Source organism: Bos mutus, chromosome 9 (genome assembly GCF_027580195.1).
Source record: "Bos mutus isolate GX-2022 chromosome 9, NWIPB_WYAK_1.1, whole genome shotgun sequence".
In the NCBI taxonomy this organism is placed as follows: domain Eukaryota; kingdom Metazoa; phylum Chordata; class Mammalia; order Artiodactyla; family Bovidae; genus Bos; species Bos mutus.
In genome coordinates this window covers 84,476,790-84,502,554 of record NC_091625.1, presented here as the reverse complement: position 1 = coordinate 84,502,554, position 25,765 = coordinate 84,476,790, and the positions used below count along the sequence as shown (strand labels likewise).

The following is a 25,765-nucleotide window of genomic DNA, read 5'->3' as shown; positions in this document are numbered from 1 at the left end:
GAATCAGGGTATGAGACATCACCATGACAAATCAAACACAAGCTCCACTTGAGGCTGTTAAAAGAAGACAGCAATCCTTTTGGGATGGTCCTGCTGAAGATGTGCAACATGAATCTAATCATGAAAACAACATCAGACAAAACCAAATGGAAGCACATTCTATAAAATAACTGACCTGCAACATTCAAAATTTATCTGTAAGGAAAGTCAAGTAAAGGCTCAAGAAGAGTTCTAGTTTGAAAGAGACTGAGGAAACATGGTAACTAAACCTAATCTGCATATAGACCCTTTCGACAAAAGGCAAAACCTGGTGATATAGGAGAATGTCTCTGTAAGAGACTAATACTGAACTATTTTGGGGTGATTAAGCAATATGCTGACAACTTACTCTCAACTGGTTAAAAAAACCTCTTTGAACTATACTTACAAAAAAAGATGAAAATTTAGATAAACTTAAAACTTTAAAACCAATATACATATTTCTACTAACTTCAATATTATTTATACTTCCTTCTGGGTTTGAAATTAAAGGTTTCTAAACTAATCTTCAACTTTTTTGATTTTCTGAATTCCTAGATTCCAGTGGGGATAGGAGATTCTAAAATGTATGAAATACTCAGGAATACCACAAAGATTAGGGACGTAGGCACTAAGAGAAGGAAGAACAAAAATATATTAGGGAAAACTGGAACCTATTATGAAAAGGGTTATCTTCTGGAGGCACACATAAACAGAACTGTAGCAAATTTAAAATAAGTGCTTTTCCAGAAGAGTCTCTGACTGCAACCAAAAAACAGTGGTAAAATATATTACAATATGTGGCTAAAAGAACTGTTATTTTTACCAGGAAACAAGCAAGTCTAAAAACTCATACTATGACAGACAAAGTAAATTTTTAATTTGACTTTATTTTTTACATTGCAATAATTCAGAATGTACCAATTTTTAAAGAAAATGGGCAGTCATATTTTAAAGTGAACAATGAAATACAATTATAAAAATACTCTTTTCGTATGCTACTAATGCAAACAACAGTTCCTTTCATTTCCCTAAATTTGCTGGTTAAGAATTACTTAGCGTAGAATCATGAGAATGCAGATTAATAAAGGAATGCAAATTTCCAGGCCTCATCCAGAATTCAAAGTCCTTCATAATCTATTCATAAAAAGTGAAACTGTTAGTTACTCAGTTGTATCCCACTCTTTGCAAACCCATGAACTGTATCCCGCCAGGCTCCTCAGTCCATGGGATTCTCCAGGCAAGAATACCGGAATATCCATTCCCTTCTCCAGGGGATCTTCCAGACGCAGGGATCAATCAAACATGGGTCTCCCACATTGCAGGGCAGATTCTTTATCATCTGATCCACCAAGTAAGCCACTCTAATAAAACTGTCATGGAGGTTTTATATACATTACTTGTAGACTAAGCGTTAACACACCAGCTTGAGATCACCATCCCTAGAAAAATGGCAGCTTTCAGGATTAGCTCTCTTGCTTAACAACTGGTAACCTGACTTTCAAGACAGCTTCCACCACTCCCAGACTGAAAAGAGTGGCACACGATGTCTGTACTACTTGTACAAAAAACACGGTTTACGACCAATCTCTGTTTTCCTTCTAAGCATCTGAAATTTTGGTACATGCTAACTAAAGCTGCTGCTGCTGCTGCTGCTGCTAAGTCGCTTCAGTTGTGTCCGACTCTGTGCGACCCCATAGACAGCAGCCCACCAGGCTCCGCCGTCCCTGGGATTCTCCAGGCAAGAACACTGGAGTGGGTTGCCATTTCCTTCTCCAATGCATGAAAGTGAAAAGTGAAAGTGAAGTCGCTCAGTCGTGTCTGACTCTTTGCGACCCCATGGACTGCAGCCTACCAGGCTCCTCTGTCCATGGGGTTTTCCAGGCAAGACTACTGGAGTGGGGTGCCATCGCCTTCTCCGGCTAACTAAAGCAGAGGGTGCATATAGATTGACATCAATACAAACCCTGGACATCAGGTTCAGGTGAGCCGTCCTAGTACAGGACATTTCATACATGTTGTAATAACTCATTGCAAGAGGAAACAAGCATATCCTGTGTGGCTCCACTGGAAGAAGGCTGCTGGAAGCTTGAGCCTGGATTCCTCTAGACTCCATCCCTTGTGCCTTTTCCCTTTGCTGATTTCACTTTGCATCCTTTTGCTGAGTCCTATGAGTGTTCCTCGGAGAAGGCAATGGCACCCCACTCCAGTACTCTTGCCTGGAAAATCCCATGGACGGAGGAAACTGGTAGGCTGCAGTCCATGGGTCGCTAGGAGTCGGACATGACTGAGCGACTTCCCTTTCACTTTTCACTTTCATGCATTGGAGAAGGAAATGGCAACCCACTCCAGTGTTCTTGCCTGGAGAATCCCAGGGACGGGAGAGCCTGGTGGTCTGCCATCTCTGGGGTCGCAAAGAGTCAGACACGACTGAAGCGACTTAGCAGCAGCAGCAACATGAGTGTTCCTAGTGAGTCAAACTTGGGGTCATTTGGGGGTTTCTGAAGACAATATTTTAAGGTATACAATTACCTTCTATAGGGTGCCAAGTGTTTCAATACATATTATATGTAGACTAGCAACCTGCAGTTGATAATATTAAGATGACAAAAATTCAAAATAAGTCCTACATCACTCACAAAATTATCAACTTTCTGGACTATTAGAGAAAAATTACTCAGAATATTTTGTAACTTTAATTTTCTGAAAGCTCAAATTTGCAATCTCAACTGCAAATATAGTTATTCGAGATTTCATTTACTCAGTTGCTACAAATTATTTCTATATGTGTAAATACAGAAATTTTAAATTAAATTAAAATTTAAAATTCAAAATAGAACCCATCCTTGTCATCAAAAACAAACCCAAATGCAAACTCAAAACAGTTTTCTGTCCATCACAATTTAGGTAGTGTTTAAAAGGGATCCATTCTTACCATGTGGAGTTATGGTCTGCACAGGCTTCGCAGGGGATCTCACATTCCATATAGTCAAGGTGCCATCCGAATGACTGCAAATAAATTGTTTTCCTTCATGATGCCAAGCAACAGAGTGGATAGCCTATAAAAGAGGGGTAAAGAATTCCACCTTTAAAAACAAAAACTTATTTAAACACCAAGTTATTCATAATTGAAACTGGAAGTAATTTTTCATATTAACCTTTTTCTTATTTCCCAAGCTGAAGTCCATATGTTAATATTAAATTCCCATAACTTAATTGTCCTGCCAAAAAAATGAGATTTAATTTGGTTCTAACACTCTTTTAACTTTCAAAATTTTATTTACTCCTTAAGGGAGGATGATAATAATATAATAGTGATTATGTATTATTGACAAGTTCAAGAAAACAAAATGCATTCTTGTAGTTTCTTAGAATAAACAATAACTAAACATAAATTACCAAGTAATTATAGTCAATATCCCACTGGAAAAACTAGTTGCATTGACTGTTCAGAAAAATTTTTATAAATTAACTAAAGTTCTAGGAGACAAGAATGCAGATTTAGAATTAAGATTGATTGAAAATACCTCATATTGAACTTCAAGACAGGTGACAAAAATCTATAAGGCATGCAAATAAACCAGGAAATACGATGCAAAATGAGAAGAAAATGTAGTCAATAGAAACAGACTCAGAAATGATACTGATGGGAGAACTAGCAGACAAGGATATTAAAACAAATATTTTAAACAGACTCCACATGCTCTAAAAGGTAAGTGAAAACATGAAAATGTTGAGGGAAGACATGCAGGCCTTCAAAAACACAAGTGGATTTCTAGAGATGAAAATGTCTAAGATGAAAAATTGTTTCCAAATGGGTTTGCCAACAGATTTGATACAGCAGAAAGAAAGCCTGATTAACTTGAAGACACACAGCAGCAGAAACTGCTCAATGTGGAAGATGGGCAAAGAATAAGCAGAACATCAGTAAACTGTGGTACAACTTCAAGAAGACTAATATGTGTGTCATAGGAGTCTCAGAAGGGAGCCTATGGACAGAATATATATTGGAAGAAATAATGACCCAAAATTTCCTAAATCTGATGAAAACTTTAAACTCTATAAACTTCTAGAATACATACATATCTTAGAAATGCAGTGAACTCAAAGCAAAAGAAACTTGGAAAAAACTACATAAAAGTACATATTTCAATTGCTTAAAACTGGAACTTTAGTGATAAGAAATCCTTAAAAGCAACCAGAGGGTGGAGACAAGGAGGGGAACACATTAAATATAGAAAAGCAGAGATAAAGATGACAGCAGATATTTCCTTAGAAACAACGCAAGAACACAGTTGAGTAATACCTTAACAGTTCTGAAAGAAAAAACTGTCAACCTAGGATTATATCCATCACAAATATCTTCTCAAAAACAAAGGTAAAATAAACACATTTACACACATAAAGAACTCAAAGAATAGATAATTTGCAGATTTTCACTATAAAACATGTTACAAGCAGTCCTTCATGCAGAAGGTAAATGATATGAGATGGAAATCTGGATCTACTCAAAAGAATGAAAAATACCAGAATGGCAGATATGTAGGTATATATAAATTATACTCTTAATTTTTAGCAAATGTTTCATTATAGGAGAACAGTCTCATAAATCATGACATTAGCTTAAAAAAATTATTTATTTTTGGTTGTGCTGGGTCTTTGTTGCTGTGCAGGCTTTTCTCTAGTTGCAGTGCGCAGCCTTCTCATTGCAGTGGCTTCTCTTATGGCAGAGCATGAGCTCCTAGGGTGTGCAGCTTTCAGTGGTTGCAGCTCCCAGGATCTAGAGCACAAGCTCAGAAGTTGTGGGGCAAGGGCTTAATTGCTTCACTCATGTGTGAATCTTCCCAGATCAGGGACCAAACCCGTGTCTCCTGTATTGGCAGGCAGATTCTTTACCACTGAGCCACAAGGGAAGCCCAATTATACTCTTTTAAATACTTTTCACCTTTTCTTCTGGTATGTAGTTAAAAATACTACTTGGAAACAGCCTGGAAACAGGCTTGCTTAAGCTCTGTTAGGCTAGCTAAGTCAGTTTTTAATGCAGGGCTAGTCTATCCCAATGACAAGGCAATACCTTTGTGAGTATTCTTCTGATGCCCTGACCACTACAAGCATTCTCTATTCTGTTGGGAATGTGACCTATTCTTAGCCTTGTGTGTGCTATGAGAATTGCTTTACCTACTCCTTTCCAATGAATCTATTCTAAACCTCATACTAATCATTATTCAGTTCAACTTAAGACCAAGGTAAAGGGCTCCTTGTGGATTTTTAAAACTCTCTCACAAGGCAGGTCCCTACATTCTGTTACCTTGTTTTATAAATTATGGATAACTTTCCCCATTTCCCAACTCTGTTTCCTCAATTTAGGGAGACTGCTGGGTTTAATGCAGGTTCCCCCTTGCCCACCTTCCTTCATGGATTGAGACCTGGAAAATCTCTCCAGACCATGAAGTGAAGTGAAGTCGCTCAGTCGTGTCCAACTCTTCGCGATTCCACGGACTGTAGCCTACTAAGCTCCTCTGTCCATGGGATTTTCCAGGCAATAGTACTGGAGTGGATTGCCATTTCCTTCTCCAGAGGATCTTCCCGACCCAGGGATCGAACCTGGGTCTCCCGCATTGTAGGCAGACACTTTACCGTCTGAGCCAGCAGGGAAGCACCTCCAGACCATAAGCTAATGCAACTGAAAAGCTCACCTTTATCCCCTAAGGAATCCCTGTTCTATACTATCTGTTAATTTCTATAAACTGTTCTTACATGTATTTTCCCAGTGTGTTTGTTTAAACTGAGAGGGTAAATTCCCTGTGATTCAATAGTGGCTAAAGCCAAGATAACTATTTAAATTACAAAAGCAAACAGAAAAAAGTCAAATATGCTTACAATATGCTTTCATTTTGACACAACAAACAGCTCTACAGGCCAAAGCTTCCAGAGAAATGACAAGAACTCTTTATTAAAAATACTCTTTTAAAATAAACTCAAGATCTTGACTGGTAAACAACAGAATATTTATTAACTAAAAGGCTTTAAAATACAAAAAAAAAGTATACAGTTATGAAAACAAAATTCTCTTTCGGTCAGGCTTATAAAGATAATATGCAGACATTTACAAAGTATTCCTAGTTTTGCTATAGTTACTCAATGTAATCTGTTTGACTAACTGAGAGCATCAATATGAACACATGACATTTCTTAAAAATAAACAAAAAAACCCCACACATTTCCTAGATCTATTCTCTGAATTAGAAATTATGAACACTCCTGGTAACCAAATTATGGTCACCAGACACCATTTCTCACCGAAAGAACCCAGTTTCATGGAAAAAGATACTCTAAATTTGGGACAGAAATATTCAAGTTTAATAGGTATGCTTTGTTCTAACAGATGGCAAGGAAGCTATCCAAGACTATTATCAAAGGACTCAGGAAACAAATGGAAGAGATTCACTGATGAAAGACGGGACAATCTGAAAATCAGTAAGGCTAATAACGGTAGTGTACTGAGGCATATGAAATAACGTTTAAATCTTTCAGTACATAGTGAAAGGGGAAACAAAATCAAATTGCTTATCATTAATGTTGCTAGAGAACAGCCCCTTTTACTGAAATAAAAGAAACAAGCATTTATCCTGCCTTTCCTATCCAAATTGTACAACTATATAATCAAAAGAGCAGGTGAGAAGCTTCTCTTTACAGAAGTATCCCAGATAATCGATAGAGAAGGAATCATAAAATTAGAACCTCTCTACTTTGCAAAAACTGCATGGTAATGGATTTAGGCCTTGAACATAACTGACAGCTATTATCACAGACACTACTGTTCAATCCGGGTGAAGAGCATCAGCATCATCTAAGAAATAGTCCTGCTAAAAACAAAACAAAAAAATGAACCTAAATTTGGTCGTCTCAATAAACCATCCAATTTATAGGAAATCTGAAGGCAATAAAAGTCTTCTTTTTTATTAATCACAATCTTTATTTGGATTCTAAAGCAAGCAAGCTATAAATATTTCCAGTACACTACCATTTGTATAAAATAAAAAGCTAGCACACATTTATTAATTTGCTTGTAAATGCAGAAAATACCTCTGGAAGAATACATGAGAAAGTAACATTGGGATGAGGTAAGGGAATTGGATGGTCAAATGCCAGGAGCCGGAGAGATCATTTTTGTGTCTTTTGAGCTATGTAAATATATGATACATATGCAAAAATTTGTGTGTTACAGTAACGACAAAGATTGCCTAAAGTCATTAATTAAAGAAGTTCTGAGAGAAGCCATTGTGAAGTGGAGAAATGACAAAAGCAATGTTATTACCTCATCGTAGGTGTATCTATAGTCTGCTTTCTTTGACTTGAGGTCCCATAACACTACTGTTCCAGATTCAAAGCCAATCAAAAGCTGTAATAAAAGAAAATGCCACATTACCTAGGATTGACATTAGTCATGTGAAACATTTACTTGCTGACAATACAGATAACTATTATCATTCATATGCTTTGGCTACAAAATTATAGCATCATTAAACATCTGCATTGCTAATCGCTAATCACATGGATGACATATGGGAATACTGCATTGCATATTCATACACCTTTGATCATTAGGATTTCAACATACATCATACAACCGATCATTGAAAATGAAAACAGTACCATTTTGAAGTCCAGAATGTACATTTCCATTCATTAACTTACTAATAAAAATTTACATGTGCTTTAAAGTTTACAAACTTCTCTAATTTAACACACTATCAGGCAATATCATTTATTCATCTACTGATTAGTTCCAAATTATATCTAGCCTAGACCTCTCTTGTGAGATTCAGACTTATAATTCTAATGGTCACATGTTCACATATTATTCCACAAGAACCTCAAAGCAAATGTATCCACAACTGAATTCATTATTTTTTTCCCTACTGTCTTTTTCTGGTATTTCCTGTTACAGAGGCTTTCTCAGTATTTTTAAAAATATTCTTTAAGAAGCTCAAGTAAAAACTTTGGCGTCATCCTTAATCCTAATGTCTCTCCCAGTAGGTAAAATCCTCAAGTAATTTAAAAATTACACTCATATATAATTTATTATTTTTCCACTTTCAATACATCTCTCCTGGTTCAATACACAAAGATCTCTTTTCTAGTTTCTGGTCTCTCTGACTCACTAGTCTTGTTCCTTATTTACTTCACTCCATATCGTAGCTAGTCTGATCATGTAATGTATTCTTTTATTTAAAAATTTTAATGCTTTATGCTTATTTTTAGGATCAAGTCCAAACTGAATAATCTGACCTACAAGATATATCATGGTCTGACCTCTGCTTAACCCCTCAGCTTCATGCTGTTCCACATTCCTATTACCCAATACATTCCAGTATATCTTTCAGGTCATGTTCTCTCTTACCTTTACGCCTCTGCACATGCTGTCATCCTAACTGGACCACTTCGTCTGAAGTCATCCTTTTTGCCTGACTAATCTTACTAATCCTTCAGGTCATTTTAGCTATCACTTCCTCCTGGAAGCCTTCCTTGACCTACCAAATTAAGTCAGTGCCTTCTTATATGCTCCAACAGCAACTTGTACATTTTTTAGCCTGAAAGGTCACTATACAATTTAATAATGTCCTTTTCCTTATCTGAATTCTCTTGCAGACTATAACATTGGTTTATTTAAGCAAGATTTGGTTTTATCTTGTTTACTACTATACTTTTAACATAAGACATACAGTCTAATATAGGTCCTTAATCCATTTTTTGTAAATAAATAAGTTCTAGAATGAAATCCATGTTCTTGCCTCACAAACTGCCTACTGTTTACACTGGCATTTTATAAATAATTGTGTTTTGTCTGCTTGTAAGCTCCTCCCTTTTTCTTCACTTTTCATGTTGCTTCCTTGGGTAAGTCTAACCAGTTCCTCTGGACAAAGATGCTCCTTCTCCATATTAATACATGCATTTTCATCTCTAGTCTCCATAGATGTCTCTAGAATCTAATATACTAATACATAGTAGATATTCGATAAATATTTGTTTAATAAGTACATGAATAACCAGCAACTAGTCAATAATCATTCACGTAATCTGGAGATATGAACAAATTTGGAGGCAGGCCCAGTAATTTTCACTAAATAGTAACTTAGTGTATTTTCAGTGTATAGGGGCACTCAAAAGACCCAGTCACTGAAACTAATAAAACAAATTTACATCTTGGTACGAAGTAGAGCTAATTTTCCTAAAATAAACTCTTCTTTCCTTGACCATCTGTAATACATACTCCTTCTGGGAAAAAAACTGGTATTTGTTTCCTTTACCCTTTTTAGTCCTTCTAAGCATCCTGGACATGTATATGGCATTTTCTGATGGGGGAAGTAAGAGAGAAACTTCAGGAGTAAGAAAAGAGATGGAAAAAGATAACATTTAAGAATCAATGTACAGTGTATATTTTATGTATAGTGTAAAACAATACTGGATTGTTCAGGACACAGGTAACTTACAGTCTAGGCCCAGATCTACCAATAGTAACTATTCAACTTAAATATTTTACCCATCCAGACATTAACAACATAAGAGGATTATAGTAAACTTTAACCCCTCCAGCCAGCTTTACCTTCCTACAAATATCAGAAATCTGTGCCAACAAGTTAGACTTTAACCCCTATAATCTCCTAAATAGTAAAAAATAGAAGAACTGAAGGATGTGGTACTTATAAACAGAAAATTCAAAGCTTATTCCCACTAGAATCTTCTATAACTCATAGAAATGTTAATTTTTTAACAGTACTATTGATGAATTTTCTTTGAATTTTTCTCTCATAAAAAGCATTCATCAGGTATACTGATACAGCTCTTCACATTAATACGTGATCTACATCTTACAGAAGAAATGTAGCATAATGGAGAGTACTCTGAGGTTGAAATCAGAGAAATCACTATTCAAAATCCCAGCTCCATCAATATCTAGCTTTGTACCTCTGGAATACATAACTGGATCAAGTCTCTGCCTGATTATTTATAAAACAGGGAAAACAGCTCACTTAAGATTTGTTGGCAGGATCAAATAAAATTAGTGCACATAAAGTGGAAAGCAGTGCCCGACAAAGTAGGGGTTAATAAATGGTAGTTATTACTGTTAAGTAAGGGGTTTGACACGAACACTTAACTTTCTTTGGCCAGGACCTGTGCTTAATGTGGCAGCGTCATCCACCATAAGGTTAGCTTTGAAAGGACATATCCTATCACCTTACCTCTTTTTTCAGTGACACAATGTCAAAGAGATCTTTAGAAATAGGAGTCAGTAGCATGAAGTAAAATTTTCTATTAGAAACCAAAAGTTAGATAATATCATCTGTTCTAGCACCCTAATACGTAAAAATGTTTGAAAGAGATTAATTCTGGGTATTAAGGAGGATAATATAATGCCATGTTTCAAAAAATGAGGATGATACAAATTTTTTCAATTAAGTACATATTGAACCAGGATTCCCAGGTCATGCTAGTGGTAAAGAACTGCCTGTGAATGCAAGAGACATAAGAGACATGGGTCTGATCCCTGGGTTGAGAAGATGCCCCAAAGAAGGAAATGGCAACCCATTCCAGATTTCCTGCCTGGAGAATCCCATGGACAGAGGAGCCGGCGGGTTACAGTTCAGAGAGTTGTAAAGAATCATATATGACTGAAGTGACTTAGCACAAACATATTGAACAGTTATTATTTTATTGCATGTTGAGTGCTATAGAAAATATAAACTTGCATAAATACTATCTTTGTGCTCAAGGAGTCCTTCAAGTTCAGGGGAGTTGAGATAACACATTTCTAATTCAAGGCAATATGTGGTAAATACTGTAAAACTTGCACAACTAAGGTGCTAATAAATTTGGAAGTGATAAAGCATTTTATGTCAGGATTATCAAGAAAGGTATCATGAAAGATATGATATTTTAATCTGAGCTTTAAGATGTGAGTAGGAATTCAGTAGAGAAAGAACGGTGAGAAGGAATTCTGAACAAAAGGTCTTACATAAATAAGTCACGGAGATAGTAAAGAGCAGCTCACATTTGGGCAACAGTAACTATTTGCTTCAGCACAGTGTTCAGGTAAGGATGTTCTCAAAGATAATGAAACCTAGGGTTATGTTGTACAGAAACACTGCTTTGTTTGTTTGATAATACAGAACCACTGAAAGCTTTGGAACAGGAGAACAAGAAGATTAAAATGGCACTTGAGGAAGACTGATCTGGAGACGACTCAAGAATGGGTTGGAATGCCTTGAACTGCAGTAGGGGAAGGAGACTGAATAGCAAAGTGACACTGCAGTGGAAGGACTGAAATGATTTAGTGATGGATTCAGCGTAAAATAAAGGAAAGTTTTCAACTCTTCTACCAGGTCCCCTACCTAAAGGCTGGCTTTTAGACAATTATCTTATACCAAAAATAAATAAGTGAAGATACAGGTTACTATAACTTGCTTCATGGAAAGTTTCTCTCAAAACATACAATGGCATGATAAAGTCAGCTCCCAACAGTACAGTACAGCCATCCTTTTGTTTTCTGTGTCAAATAAGAGAACGGTGTTAACACAACATAGAGGCATCACTAGTCCCAGTAATTAAAGAAAGGAAAAACCTGAGTAAACTGCATCACAAAATCCAGAAGGTTCATTTCACTGATTTCTGATAGTGATTAACTTCCTGGTATTTATGCAGACTAATTATCATGAAACTTTATAAGTAGAAAAAACGTAATTAAAAAGAACTGAGACTGGTTTAAATTATGAAACAGATTCACGAAAAGAAAATTTTACTTTTTTTTAGTGTACTAAAGAAACTAAACTAAATTTTATTGATTTTCAGGGTATTAAGGAACCTAAATTAACAACAGCTAGGTAATGACTGCATGGAACTGGTTTTGAGTATAAAAAAAGTATTATTTTCAAACATACCTATTAACATGAGCCTTTGATTAATATTAACTTTGGCTAATAAAATAAAAATGCCAAAGCCTTTGACTGTGTGGACCACAACAAACTGTGGAAAATTCTTAAAGAGAATAGCAGACCTTACCTGCCTCCTGAGAAATCTGTATGCAGGTCAAGAAGCAACAATTAGAACTGGACACGGAACAACAGACTGGTTTCAAATCAGGAAAGGAGTACATCAAGGTTGTATATTGTCACCCTGCTTATTTAACTTATATGCAGAATATATCATGCAAAATGCCTGGCTGGATAAAGCACAAGCTGGAATCAAGATTACTGGGAGAAATAGCAATAACCTCAGATACACAGATGACACCACCCTTATAGCAGAAAGCAAAGAGGAACTGAAGAGCCTCTTGATGAAAGTGAAAGAGGAGAGTGAAAAAGTTGGCTTAAAACTCAACATTCAAAAAAAAAAAAAACTCAACATTCAAAAGACTAAGATCATGGCATCTGGTCCCATCACTTCACGGCAAACAGATGGGGAAACAGTGAGAGACTATTTTGGGGGGCTCCAAAATCACTACAGATGGTGACTACAACCATGAAATTAAATGATGCTTGCTCCTTGGAAAAAAAGCTATGACAAACCTAGACAGCATATTAAAAAGCAGAGACATTACTTTGTCAACAAAGGTCCGTCTAGTCAAAGCTATGGTTTTTCAGTAGTAATGTATGGATATGAGAGTTGGACCATAGAGAAAGTTGAGTGCTGAAGAATTGATGCTTTTGAACTGTGGTATTGGAGAAGACTCTTGAGAGTCCTTGGACTGCAAGGAGATCCAACCAGTCTATCCTAAAGGAGATCAGTCCTGAGTATTCATTGGAAGGATTGATGCTGAAGCTGAAGCTCCAATGCTTTTGGCCATCTGATGCAAAGAACTGACTTATTGGAAAAGACCCTGATGCTGGGAAAGATTGAAGGCAGGAGGAGAAGGGGAGGACAGAAGATGAGATGGTTGGATGTTATCACTGACTCGATGGACATGAGTTTGAGCAAGCGCCAAGAGTTGGTGATGGACAGGGAAGTCTGGCGTGCTACAGTCCATGGGGTTGCAAAGAGTCGGACACGACTAAGTGACTGAACTGAACTGATTAACCTGAGATTTTTATGAAGAAAAATTTAGGCGAGAGAGGTGTTATGTGGTAAGTATAATAAAAATTGAATAACTACAAAAAGTATAAAAAAGAATTCAAAACTAGAAGAAAATGGGTTTTGTCAGGATTATCAGAGAATTGGGGGAATTACTACAAATAAGCAAAAAACAAGTTAATAAGCTTTAATTGTATTTATTAAATTTTGTTTTAGAGTTTTCTTCTTTAAAATGTAAGTGATTTTAATTCTTTCACTTGTTCCTTATAATCTATAAATAAGCAATTGTTTATATGATATACAACTTTTGTTAGCAATCTCAAATTTGCAGAGTAAGCATGATTCCAGAAGAGTTTGCATATGTAAAAAATACTGGAATTCATGCATTTAAATAACAAATATATTTATTTGAAACAATCTACCTTTCCTTCATCCATTGGATTATCACTTATATGGACAACAGGCCCTGGGTGAGATTTAGATGACCTGAAAGAAAAAAAGTTAAGATTTTTTTTTCTCAACCAAAAATGGCAATACAACTACACATTTATTACAACAGAAATAACAACTGGAAAATAAAGATATATTTACAAGGGTTGAAAACATTTCAGTAAATGAGTGCTATTTTTATTTTACTGAATTCTAGCCTCCAATTGGGGTATGCCATTCAATTCTATAGCTCATATCAAAAATAAGAAAAGTAGCATTATGCTAAAAAAAAAAAAAGTTCTACTAATATTTACTCAGAGAAAAAGAAGTCATACAGTTTAGTCATTCAGCTAAACTGAGGCCTACAGAGTAGAAATACATATGCAACATTTGCTCAAACTCACAGTTCAATGGCTTTATTCCACATAATGACGTAGCCTGAGAGTGTGAAGGACTCCACATTGACAATGTGTATGTTACCTCGTTCAGTGCCCACATAGAGCCACTTACTCTGGAAAGGCAGATGGCAAAATGTAACCCTGCAAAACAAAATATATCCAAAGGAAATTAGAAAAATACTTGGCAAATTTTATTAACAGTATTAGAGGAGTAATACTGATATATACAATTTAGGAAACAAAAAAGATACAACCATCATATTTACCTCACTGCAGTTAATATTCAATTATGCTAATTCTACTTTAATGTCAAATATAAGTCATTACAAAAATAAACAGCAAAACAGAGAAAAGACGAGTTTTGACATTAGTATGTGTTTCATATCTGGCTATTTCAAATCCATTGTGTCACTTCATGCACATCACAAACTGAATCTGTAAAGCCACAAACTGAGCTAACACTCATCACTCCTAGGCACTACCATATTTCTCAGAAGTTACTGAACACACTAATCCATCTCAATACCTGTGCTGACTATTCCTTCCATGCAAAATACTCCTCCTGCTCACAATTTTCTTTTGCTCAAGATCTAGTTAAAATACCACCTTCATTCAAATCAATATCCCAATACTTTTGTATCTCTATCTGGCTTGCCTTATAAAACAGTCTACCTTTCTCACCAACTTCTACGCCTCTGGAGGGCAAAGATCCTCTGTACTCAGGCTTAGGTAATGATATTGGAATATACTCAAATGATCTCTTTCCAATGATGTAAGAGATATTTGTTGACACATTATAAAAATTTACAGGCATGAATTAAAGTTTATAATCATTCAAACAATTTCAAACATTTTCTAAATAAGCTCAATTGATTACAAGGTAAAGAATGGAACCTACCTTGTCCTTTTCGTAGAACTCATTTTTAGTAAAACATTGTATGTTATGAAACCATATAAACTCATTTTTTTCAGACGTGTGTGTCTTTCAAAATATACTATTTAAGATTTTAATGGAATAGCCCTTCAAATAATATACAATGAAGATAATCACTGCTGAACTCTTTAAATGACACTAAGCATTAGACAAGATACAACATACCGAACATTTGTTATTCCTATTAACATAATTTCATCACAGAGAAATTTCAAGATGAAAACACTTCAAATACATGCAACTCATGGTCTCACTATTTCCCAAAGGTAATAAAATAGATAATTACTTAAGGTTCATCATCTATATTTTTTGTTAGTGGTTTATATGACAGCATGTCATTTTTCCAAAGGATTTATGTGTAAATTGAACAAAGCAAAGAAATGACTACTGAATCAAAAAAACATCTTATAGTATCTTACTACTTTTTGGGCTTCCTTGGTGGCTCAGACAGTAAACAATCTGCCTGCAATGTGGGAGACCTGGGTTCGATCCCTGGGTTGGAAAGATCCCCTGGAGGAGGGTATAGCAACCCACTCCAGTATTCTTACCTGGAGAATACCATGAACAGAGGACCCTGGTGGATTCCAGTCCATGGTGTTTCAAAGAGTAGGACATGACTGAGCAACTAAGCAAACACACATTACTCCACAAGGCAGTAAGTCCACAGTACTTTTACAAAAACTTAGGCCTATATAGGTTTCAGAATTTTCCACATTTTAGAAAGGTACAAATGAGTATTTTGTGTATTACCTAGTACAGTGGTGTGTTAGTTGCTCAGTTGTATCCGACTCTTTGTGACCCCATAGGGTGTAGCCTCCTCTGTCCAAGGGATTTTCCAGGCAAGATTACTGGAGTGGGTTGCCATTTCCTTCTCCAGAGGATCTTCCTGAGTATGTAAGTACATGGGTGCTAAGTCATTTAGTCGTGTCTGTTCCTTTGCAACCCCATAGACTGTAGCCTGCCAGGCTTCTCTGTTCACGGGATTCTCCAGAAAAGAACACTGGAGTGGGTTGCCATGCCCTTCTCCAGGGGATCTTCCTGACCGAGGGACTGAACCCATGTCTCTTACATATCCTGCTCTGGCAGGTGGCTTCTTTACGTGGTAACATCTGGTGAATGCACTGATTATTTTTGAGGAATAATTTCTGGCAATTGCGTTTACTTGAGACATAATCATCATATAACAGTAGTTTTGGGTGTACAACATAACACTTCAACATATGTATATATTATGCAATGATCACCACAATAAATCTAGTTATCCTCCATAGATACAGGTATAGTAAGAATTTTTTTTCTATGATGAGGACGTTTAATACCTACTCTCTCAGAAAAGTTGAAATATGTAACACTGTGTTATTACCTATAATTACTAGTGGTTTCTTAAAAAGCTAAATGTACACCTACCATATGAACCACCCATGCCATTCCTAGGTATTTAACCAGAAGAAGGAAAGTGTATGTACAGGTCTACACAAGACCTGTACACAAATGTTCATAGAAACTTTGCAAGAGCCCTAAAGTGGAAATAAACCAAAGGTCCTTCAACAGGTAAATGAACAAACTCATATATTTAGAATATTATTTTAAGTGTTATATACTTAGAATATTATTCAGTAGTAAATAAAAATAAACCATACATGCAACAATACCAATTAATCTCAAAGTACTGAAGATGAGGGAAAACCAGACAAAAAAGATATACTACATGGTTCCATGTACAATTTATGTGCAATAAGACTAGACTATTCGCTCAGTCGTGTCTGACTCTTTGTGACCCCGTTTATGGGATTCTCCAGGCAAGAATACTGGAGTGGGTTGCCATTTCCTTCTCCAGGGGATCTTCCCGACCCAGTGATAGAACCCAGGTCTCCCGCATTGTAGGGAGATGCTTTAACCTCTGAGCCACCAGGGAATCCCTTTATATGCAATAGAAAAATGTAAACTAATCTATTGTAACAGAAAACAAGTCAGTGCTTGCCTGGAATTGTGGGGTAGGGACCAGCAACAGAAGACAGGAGGGATTACCACAGGAAACATTCTGGGATGACGGGCAGGTTCATTATTTTGATTATGGTGACAGTTTCATGAGTGTACGTATGTGTCAAAACTTATCAAACTGCACACTTTTAAATTTCTGCAGTTTACTGTATGTCCATTATACCTAAATCAAGCTTTTTAAAATAAATTTTTCAGAGCTGTGTGGTTTTAGGAATTATGAAAAAAAGATTGTGACTCTAATACAACTGCCTTGGTGTAACTTCCAGCTCCAACACTCACTAGCATGACCCTCAGGAACCCACTCAATCTCTTAGAGCTTTAGTGTCTAAGCAGCAGAGCCTCAGTGAAAGGATCAAATAGACAAAGCATGGTAGATGCTTAAAATGGGGCCTTGACATATGTAAGTGCTCAATAAGTGTTAGCTAATTATTATAAAAAACTAAACGCTACTCTACCAATTAAGTTATAGGCAAATTTTAACAACATGAAGAAAATAAATTACACTAATAGCATGCCAGGTACAAAATGAACAATGCGATAAATATCATAAACTATCTCATTTGAAATGTGCCCTAAAGTGAAACATGAGTATAGCTGAAACATTCTGAAAATTCAAAAATAATTTCAAAATAAGCCAAAATCATGAGTTGGACCTAAAAAAAAAAAACAAAAAAAACCCCAGAAATATCCATCTTCCTGATCTGTACTGCTTTTTTGCAATTATCCATTATTCTTCAAAAAAGCAGTAGTTACTGGCTTAATACAATTACATGATCCACCTTTGATTTTAATACTAACATTATTTAAGTCATATGTTTACAAAGTTTAAACTTACCTCCTTAATGGTAGAGATTTTGGATATATCATACAATATTTTCTGTTCTTAGCACAGCAACACCACACTACAGCTGTTTCTCAAATATTTAAAGTGAAGTCAGAACAAATTCTTTACTGTTCAGAAAGAAATCTAGAGTTTTTCCCTAGACTCACTTTTTCAATATTAGTTACCATAGTAAGGTTTTTTTTTCCCTCCAGTCAACTATAAAACCAACTTACATTGCTGGGAAATTTTAAGCATCTTTATCTTTTAATCTTTATCCTATTTAATGTTTAACATTTTAAGAAGGAACTTAAAATGTTTACTTACTGATCTGGCACAAAGACTTTAATATTATCCCTAGAATGAGTCTTGTACACTTAAAAACAATACGAACCATAGGGGTATATTTGTACAATGCCCCACCAAATTTAAAACTTACTCAGTTCCAAAACTACCTTGATTATTTAAGTCAATTGAGGAGGGGGAAAGTCAAATGTTTTTTTTTTTTTATCACAATTAACTTGATAATTTCTTAACTAGCAAATTTTCATGAACATATTGGATTAGGAATATAATGAGAAAAATAAAATTCCATGTTGCAATCAAATAAAACAATACCATGCCAGTGCCTTAGGGAAAGGCCAATAAGAAAATATGGTTCCTCGAAATGCACTACTAAAATGAAGCAAGTCAATCAACATGCTTTACAAAGAAATACAAGATTCTAAAATTTGGGGCAATTTAATTAGTCAGTTACCAAAATATGAAGCTGGTGGTTAACACAAACTGGACTTGACTTACTATAATGAGCTAGTGTCCTTTAAATTTGTTATACAAACATGACCTTATTTCCTTGTTACAAAATAAGAATCTTAGTCTTCTCTGTTGGAAATTAAGATATATAACTAAGGAAGCTTTTTATTAAATAATTAAATTGGTGAAAATTTATATTAATTGGTTACTTAAAAAGAATAACATGTATTGGCATACTAAAAACTATATGCACATTTTGTTATTTAATGAATCTAAGAAAGCAATGAAAAACGTCAGTTTTCATTCCAATCCCAAAGAAGGGCAATGCCAAAGAATGTTCAAACTAACACACAATTGCACTCATTTCACACACTAGCAAAGTAAAGCTCAAAATTTTCCAAGCCAGGCTTCAACAGTCTGTGAACCATGAACTTTCAGATGTTCAAGCTGGATTTAGAAAAGGCAGAGGAACAAGAGATCAAACTGCCAACACCTGCTGGATCATCAAAAAGCAAGAAAATTCCAGAAAAACATCTACTTTTGCTTTATTGATTATGCAAAAGCCTTTGACTGGGTAGGTCACAACAAACTGCAGAAAATTTTTCAAGAGATGGGAATACCAGACCACCTTACCTGCCTCCTAGAAATTTGTATGCAGGTCAAGAAGCAACAGTTAGAACTGGAAATGGAACAACAGACTGGTTCCAAACTGGGAAAGGAGTACATCAATGCTGTTTATTGTCACCCTGCTTATTTAACTTATATGCTGAGTACATCATGCAAAATTCTGGGCTGGATGAAGCACAAGCTGGAATCAATATTGCCAGGAGAAATATCAATAACCTGAGATACACAGATGACACCACCCTTATGGCAGAAAGTGAAGAGGAACTGAAGAGCCTCTTGATGAAAGTGAAAGAGGAGAGTGAAAAAGCTAGCTCAAAAATCAACATTCAAAAACTAAGATCATGGCATCTGGTCCCATCACTTTATGGCAAACAGATGGGGAAACAATGGAAACAGTGACAGACTTTATTTTCCTGGGCTCCAAAATCACTGCAGATGGTGACTGCAGCCATGAAATTAAAAGACGCTCACTCCTTGGAAGAAAAGCTATGACCAACCTAGACAGCATATTCAAAAGCAGAGACATTACTTTGCCAACAAAGGTCCATCTAGTCAAAGCTATGGCTTTTCCAGTAGTCAAACAGGGATGTGAGTGTTGGACCATGAAGAAAGTTGAGTGCTGAAGAACTGATGCTCTTTAACTGTGGTGTTGGAGAAGACTCTTGAAGAGTCCCCAGGACTGCAAGGAGATCCAACCAGTCCATCCTAAAGGAAATCAGTCCTGAATATTCACTGGAAGGACTGATGCTGAATCTCCTATATTTTGGCCACCTGATACGAAGAACTGACTGGGAAAGATCGAAGATGGGAGGAGAAGGGGATGACAGAGGATGAGATTGTTGGATGGCATCACCAACTCGATAGACATGAGTTTGAGCAACTGTTGGCAGTTGGTGACAGACAGGGAAGCATGGCATGCTGCAGTCCATGGGGTTGCAAAGAGTTGGACACAACTGAGTGACTGGACTGAAGAAAGCAATCCATGATGGAAATCTAATTTTTTTCAGTAAAAGTGGTCATGAAACAAAGGGGACTGAACTATCATTTCAAAAAGAGTTCAGATCAAAAGATGTGAAAAATACTGGAAATAAGGTTTCTACAATGAACCAAGTATCACATATGGAAAATACTACAGTGATAGCTCCAGAAGATCTCATCTCCACCCACCGTACACTCTCTCCTGCACCATCTCCCCAACGCTAATGCTAGGATTGATAATGTGACTTTACTGAGCAACGGAACTTTAGTTGTGCCACAAGCGGAGACTGAAAAGAACTTGCACGTTATGGCTTCCCTCTTCCTTATACTTTTGGGACCCAGATGCCATGTGATGAAACCCAGAAGAAACTTCTGGAGACAATGGCCCAGTCCATAGCAAGCATCAACCATCAGACAAATGAGAAGGCAAGCCTAGATCACCCAAGTCAGTAGAGCAACCACATGAGTGTGGTACATTGACTACAGGAGAAAACGACTCCTGCGAAGCCCAACTCAAGTGGCTGATGCAGAGAATGGTAAGCAAACAAAATAATCATTATTTTAGCCTCTTAAATTTTGGGATGTTTTGATATTCAGGAATAGATAATTGATCTATTACATAATATAATCTATTCAACTAAAATTTTTAGTTGAAAATGAAGTCATGAAACATGGGCAAACCAATTCTTAAAGCTCTAGAGTTATGTTAAAAAGGCCTCAGGAAAACTTTTTAGGAATGTAAGTGTATTTATCATGAAGCTAAAACATTACCTGTGATTAAAATCAAATTCATAACTATTTTTTTCATGTACTTTTATCATAAAGATTTTTTAATTTTCAGGTGATAAACATCATAATAAATGACAGTGACTTCAATTTTTACTAATACCAGGAAACCAAGTTAAGTTTATGTGCTGACATTATTAAGGGAAAAGGTTATACTAAAAATAATTTATAATACTACATATAGTTGAGACCACATGGAAAACATTAAAACCCAGTAAACACTAATAAGGTTAAATAAGAATGGAATATTAACTTGAGGCTGAAAAGAAACTTTAAAATGAACAAGTTGAGCCAAAAAAATAAAAAGTGTGAATGAAACTAATACATTAGAAATACACAGATAATAAAGTTGAATTCCTTCAGTGTGACACTAAATGGAGCTGTATTCTAACTCCCTATACTGAACTTACACATAAATGTATTTAATGTACACAAAGTATTACTGGGAACACAACAATTTTTATATTTGCTTGAAGAACTTTAAAAAAATGTGCAATATGTTAACTGTTAGGGAGTGATACAAATATTCTATTCACTATCCTTAGCAGCAATCTGTCAAATACTATGTAGTCAATAAGCACTGTAAGGAAGATTTACTATTACCAATTTTCTTTAACAGGAGAACACAAACAGCCTCCTATATTGAAATTAACCACCCATAAAGAAGGGCATAATACACAGATGATTACAACTTTACAATTTAATCCATAGAAAGAAATATGAGCCAATAAACTCCTCTACATGCTTAGACTACCATTCGATCAGCCCAACATGACAAGAAATACGTCATCACTTTTACAGTCTTTGCAAATATTACACTATCATGCACCTAATACTCAACAAATATTCATTAAATGGACAAATGAACTATAAAAAGTTGTGAGAATTTATTAAGTTAGTTAACAAAACAATCAGATATTCTTGACTTAATCTCTCTCTAGCCCTGTGGCCTGGGTCTAATTTAAACCATTACCACTGATTGTTAAATCAATTCCAAGCTGCCCCAAGAGTTATCTTTTCAAAGCAAAGAGAGGTCACAGACACCATTATCTTGCTTCAAAGATTCTAACGGCTTCCTATCTTCTACCATGATGCTTCTTAGGCAATATTTACTGACACTTTGTGGTATAAATGTCTGAGAAAGGAGGTTATAGTCTGGATTTGGTCAACTGCTACTCAGTATTCTCTTCATATCCTCCTATAGGCCTTCTCGTCTTTGAGATGCTAGAAAGCTAAAACTTGTATTTGCCAAACCCTCCTACAACTGGAGTTCTAGATGCTATTATGTTTCTACTAACTGAATGTGCTTAAGATTTGTAGGCAGAAGTGAGGTGAAGACCTTTTTTCTGATGCTGTTTCTGCTGACAAGAATGTTCATGGAAACCTGAGGTCTAAGAGCAGTGGAAACCGAACACAGCATTCCAAGATCTGCTCCTGAGGTTTACATGGCAAGAGGCAGTTGTACGGCAGTAATAGTAAGTCTAAAACTTAACAGTTCCGGCACACTTCCAAACATATTATAAACAGTAATATCCTTAAATTAAATTCCTTTATGCTAAAAATATCTACAGGGCTTTCTGTTCCTATGTTGAACCCTGGCTAACACAGCAAAGAGATGTACCTCATCAGCTACTTATCTATATGATAGTATAAAGTGATCAAAAAACACCACTTAATAACATGTCTTGTTCAGACAACATTATTCATTTAATGATTTAAAAGTTGGAAAAAGGCTGAAAATAACTTTCTTATAATTGCATACAGCTTTTCAGGAAGTAGACCCTGTTCATCTTTCCAAAATTATCCTCTATGGATTATACAGCTAACAATGTCTAACAAAATATAGTTCCTGAAACATGTGAGATTGCTTTATAAATCAGAACATCTGAAAATTACGGAAATTCCCTTTCCTCTGTGCCATTGTAGAAAATTCCTACTAACCCTACAAATCTGTTCATATGGGCTCCTTTGTAATGCTTTATCTAAAATTCCCCAAACATGGTGATACACCCTTTTTCTGGTTAATTTTAATCTTTATAATTTCATAAGAAAATTTCACTATAATTAGCTATTCCATCTCCCTTAGACAATTATAACTTCCATGTCTCTCCAGAATTTATTATAGTATTTGCATGAGTCAGGATCTTAATCATTGTTTATCAAGTGAATTAATGCAGAAGAAAATAAAAAAGCAAATGTTATTTGGTATTTTTCTTAAATCAATTGTACCTTATACTGTCCTGTTATTAGATGAAAACTTAAGTTTGCATTAATGACATGGAAATGTTCAAATATTCTCAAAACAGCAGAGTCAGCTGAAAGCAATTTATAAATCTGTCCAAAGGACTTTTCTATTTGTAGTCCCACATATCTTTTCTGATAAACTGTCACAGCTACTTTAGAAAAATCTTCATCATATCTATAACACAGAAGTAAAATGTAATAAAAGTTTCAAAAAATAAGCCTCAGAGATCTTTGAAGGTCATTTTACATTTGTATTGATTTACTATATTATCAATTACATCTCAATTTTTACAAAACAGTTAAGAACTTGGAAATATGTCCGAATAAATCATGCTATTAATAACCCTTCCTGTGAAATGAGACCTTAACATCATCAATGGATGTCAAAAAACTGAGCATCAGTAAGTAAAACAGTGACTATCATATATGAAAACAGTGTATGTCAACTACAGAAATAACCAACAACATCGGAAAAACACTGTTGCTTGTTGTATGGAGGGTTTCTGGGTTTCTTACAGTTCTGTTTTTAATAGTATTACTCACCTTTGCAAATAAAGGTGTCAAAGTATTATTATATAACAAATGGTACGATAAACAAAAGCTATCTGGTACCCATGAGAAGAACTGGCTCATTGGAAAAGACCTTGATGCTGGGAAAAGATTGGGGGCAGGAGGAAAACGAGGTGACAGAGGATGAGATGGCTGGATGACATCACCAACTCAATGGCCAAGACTTTTAGGAAACTCTGGGAGATAGTGAAGGACAGGAAAGCACGGCATGCTCCAGTCCTTGGGGTAGCAAAAAGTCGGACACAATTTAGTTAATGAACAACTCATGTGCAACTGAGTTGTTAACTGTACTTTTCCATTTATATATTAGATTACTTGAAGAGTAAAGGGCATACTCTAAATATCTTGAGTCTATGGCTTGACTACTGAAGAAGTTTCTTTCTCTCTCTCTATATATATATACACACACAAAAGTGCATAAATATTATACAGATATATATATATGCATACACAAATGCATTAATATTATTCTATTTGTACATTTATACAGACTTAAATCATTTGCCAACAAAGGTCCGTCTAGTCAAGGCTATGGTTTTTCCAGTAGTCAGTCATGTATGGATGTGAGAGTTCGACTGTGAAGAAAGCTGAACGCCGAAGAATTGATGCTTTTGAACTGTGGTGTTGGAGAAGACTCTTGAGAGTCCTTTGGACTGCAAGGAGATCCAACCAGTCCATTCTGAAGGAGATGAGTCCTGGGTGTTCTCTGGAAGGAATGATGCTAAAGCTGAAACTCCAGTACTTTGGCTACCTCATGCAAAGACTTGACTCATTGGAAAAGACTCTGATGCTGGGAGGGATTGGGGGCAGGAGGAGAAGGGGACAACAGAGGATGAGATGGTTAGTTGGCACCACTGACTCGATGGACCTGAGTTTGAGTGAACTCCGGGAATTGGTGATGGACAGGGAGGCCTGGCATGTTGCAATTTATGGGGTCGCAAAGAGTCGGAGACGACTGAGTGACTGAACTGAACTGAAATCATTTAATAGTTTTTTATTATGTTCATCTTCTCTAAAATATACTCTCCCTGTAAGTCATAGTAATAGCCTGGAACTGCATATTCTTCCTGGAGAAGGACATTGCAACCCACTCCAGTGTTCTTGCCTGGAGAATCCCAGGGACGGGGGAGCCTGGTGGGCTGCCTTCTATGGGGTCGCACAGAGTTGGACACGACTGAAGCGACTTAGCAGCAGCAGCAGCAGCAGCAGCATATTATTCCATATTTTCGCTCCATGTTCATAACATACACATAAGACAACATGAATTTGGAGTGCGGAGGGAGTCATTGTTTTAAAAAGAGTACTGTACAAATTGTTCTGAATTTCCTGTTCTTATCTATCAGTACCTGGTGAATGAGGTTTGCCTTTTAACTTTATGGTAAGTGTACTGTACAGAACTTTTAATCCTTTCATTTTTAGCTTGTGTTTTTTATTTATGCTATTTAAGCACACCTTGCTTAGGTCTTACAAATACTCCCTGTCATTTCCTTTCAAGTTTTACATTTTCTTTGTTCATTTTGCATTTAGGTTTTTAACTGGCATGCAATTTATTTTAGTCACGGAGTAGGGACCACTTTTCCCCATTTGGATAAAAGCCGTCACAGCATCTTTTGTTTACTGCAGCATCCTTTTTTTTTGCAATGACACCTTTGTCATATATCAAGCGTGTGTGTATCTTTCTTTCTCTTCATATACAAATTTCTAGAGTCCACTTACTGTGTTTTGATTCATCTGTCTTTCCCTTATAATTACTGAACCCTTTTAATCTATACTTTTATGATTTTTGATATTTAATAAATAAGCCCTATTGTCTCGTATTTCTTTTTCAAAACTGTCTTGGTTGCTCTGAGACTTTCTTTTTTCCAAATGTACTGCAGATCACCTTATTAAGTTCAATGAGCAATGCTGCTAAAATTCTGATTCAAACAGTACTGAATTTATAGACATGGAGATGAGTGACATTTTAAAACTTGAGTATTCCTTAGTGTGACACTTTCCATTTGCTAAACCTTTCTTTTATTCCTGGAATGAAGTTTTTATTTTTGCTAGTGGTATTTCTATAAACACTGTAACCTTTGTTGCATGATCTGTGCTTTTCTTCCCTTTTTCCTTCCATTTACTTTCTACCTTTGTGTAATT

The 25,765-nt window shown here is 35.9% G+C and overlaps 1 protein-coding gene across 5 annotated transcripts in view; it reads right to left on the bottom strand.

Moving 5' to 3' along the window:
• Window positions 1-25,765, bottom strand: part of STXBP5 (syntaxin binding protein 5) — a 157,146-nt gene that overhangs the window by 95,277 nt on the left and 36,104 nt on the right. For all 5 annotated transcript variants that reach the window (XM_005894662.3, XM_005894663.3, XM_070376830.1 and 2 more), the window contains 4 exons: window positions 13,920-14,054; window positions 13,509-13,572; window positions 7,337-7,420; window positions 2,954-3,077 (listed from right to left, as the gene is read on the bottom strand). In XM_005894662.3, coding sequence (XP_005894724.1) covers window positions 2,954-3,077; window positions 7,337-7,420; window positions 13,509-13,572; window positions 13,920-14,054 — 407 coding nt within the window. The remainder of the gene's footprint in view (window positions 1-2,953; window positions 3,078-7,336; window positions 7,421-13,508; window positions 13,573-13,919; window positions 14,055-25,765) is intronic.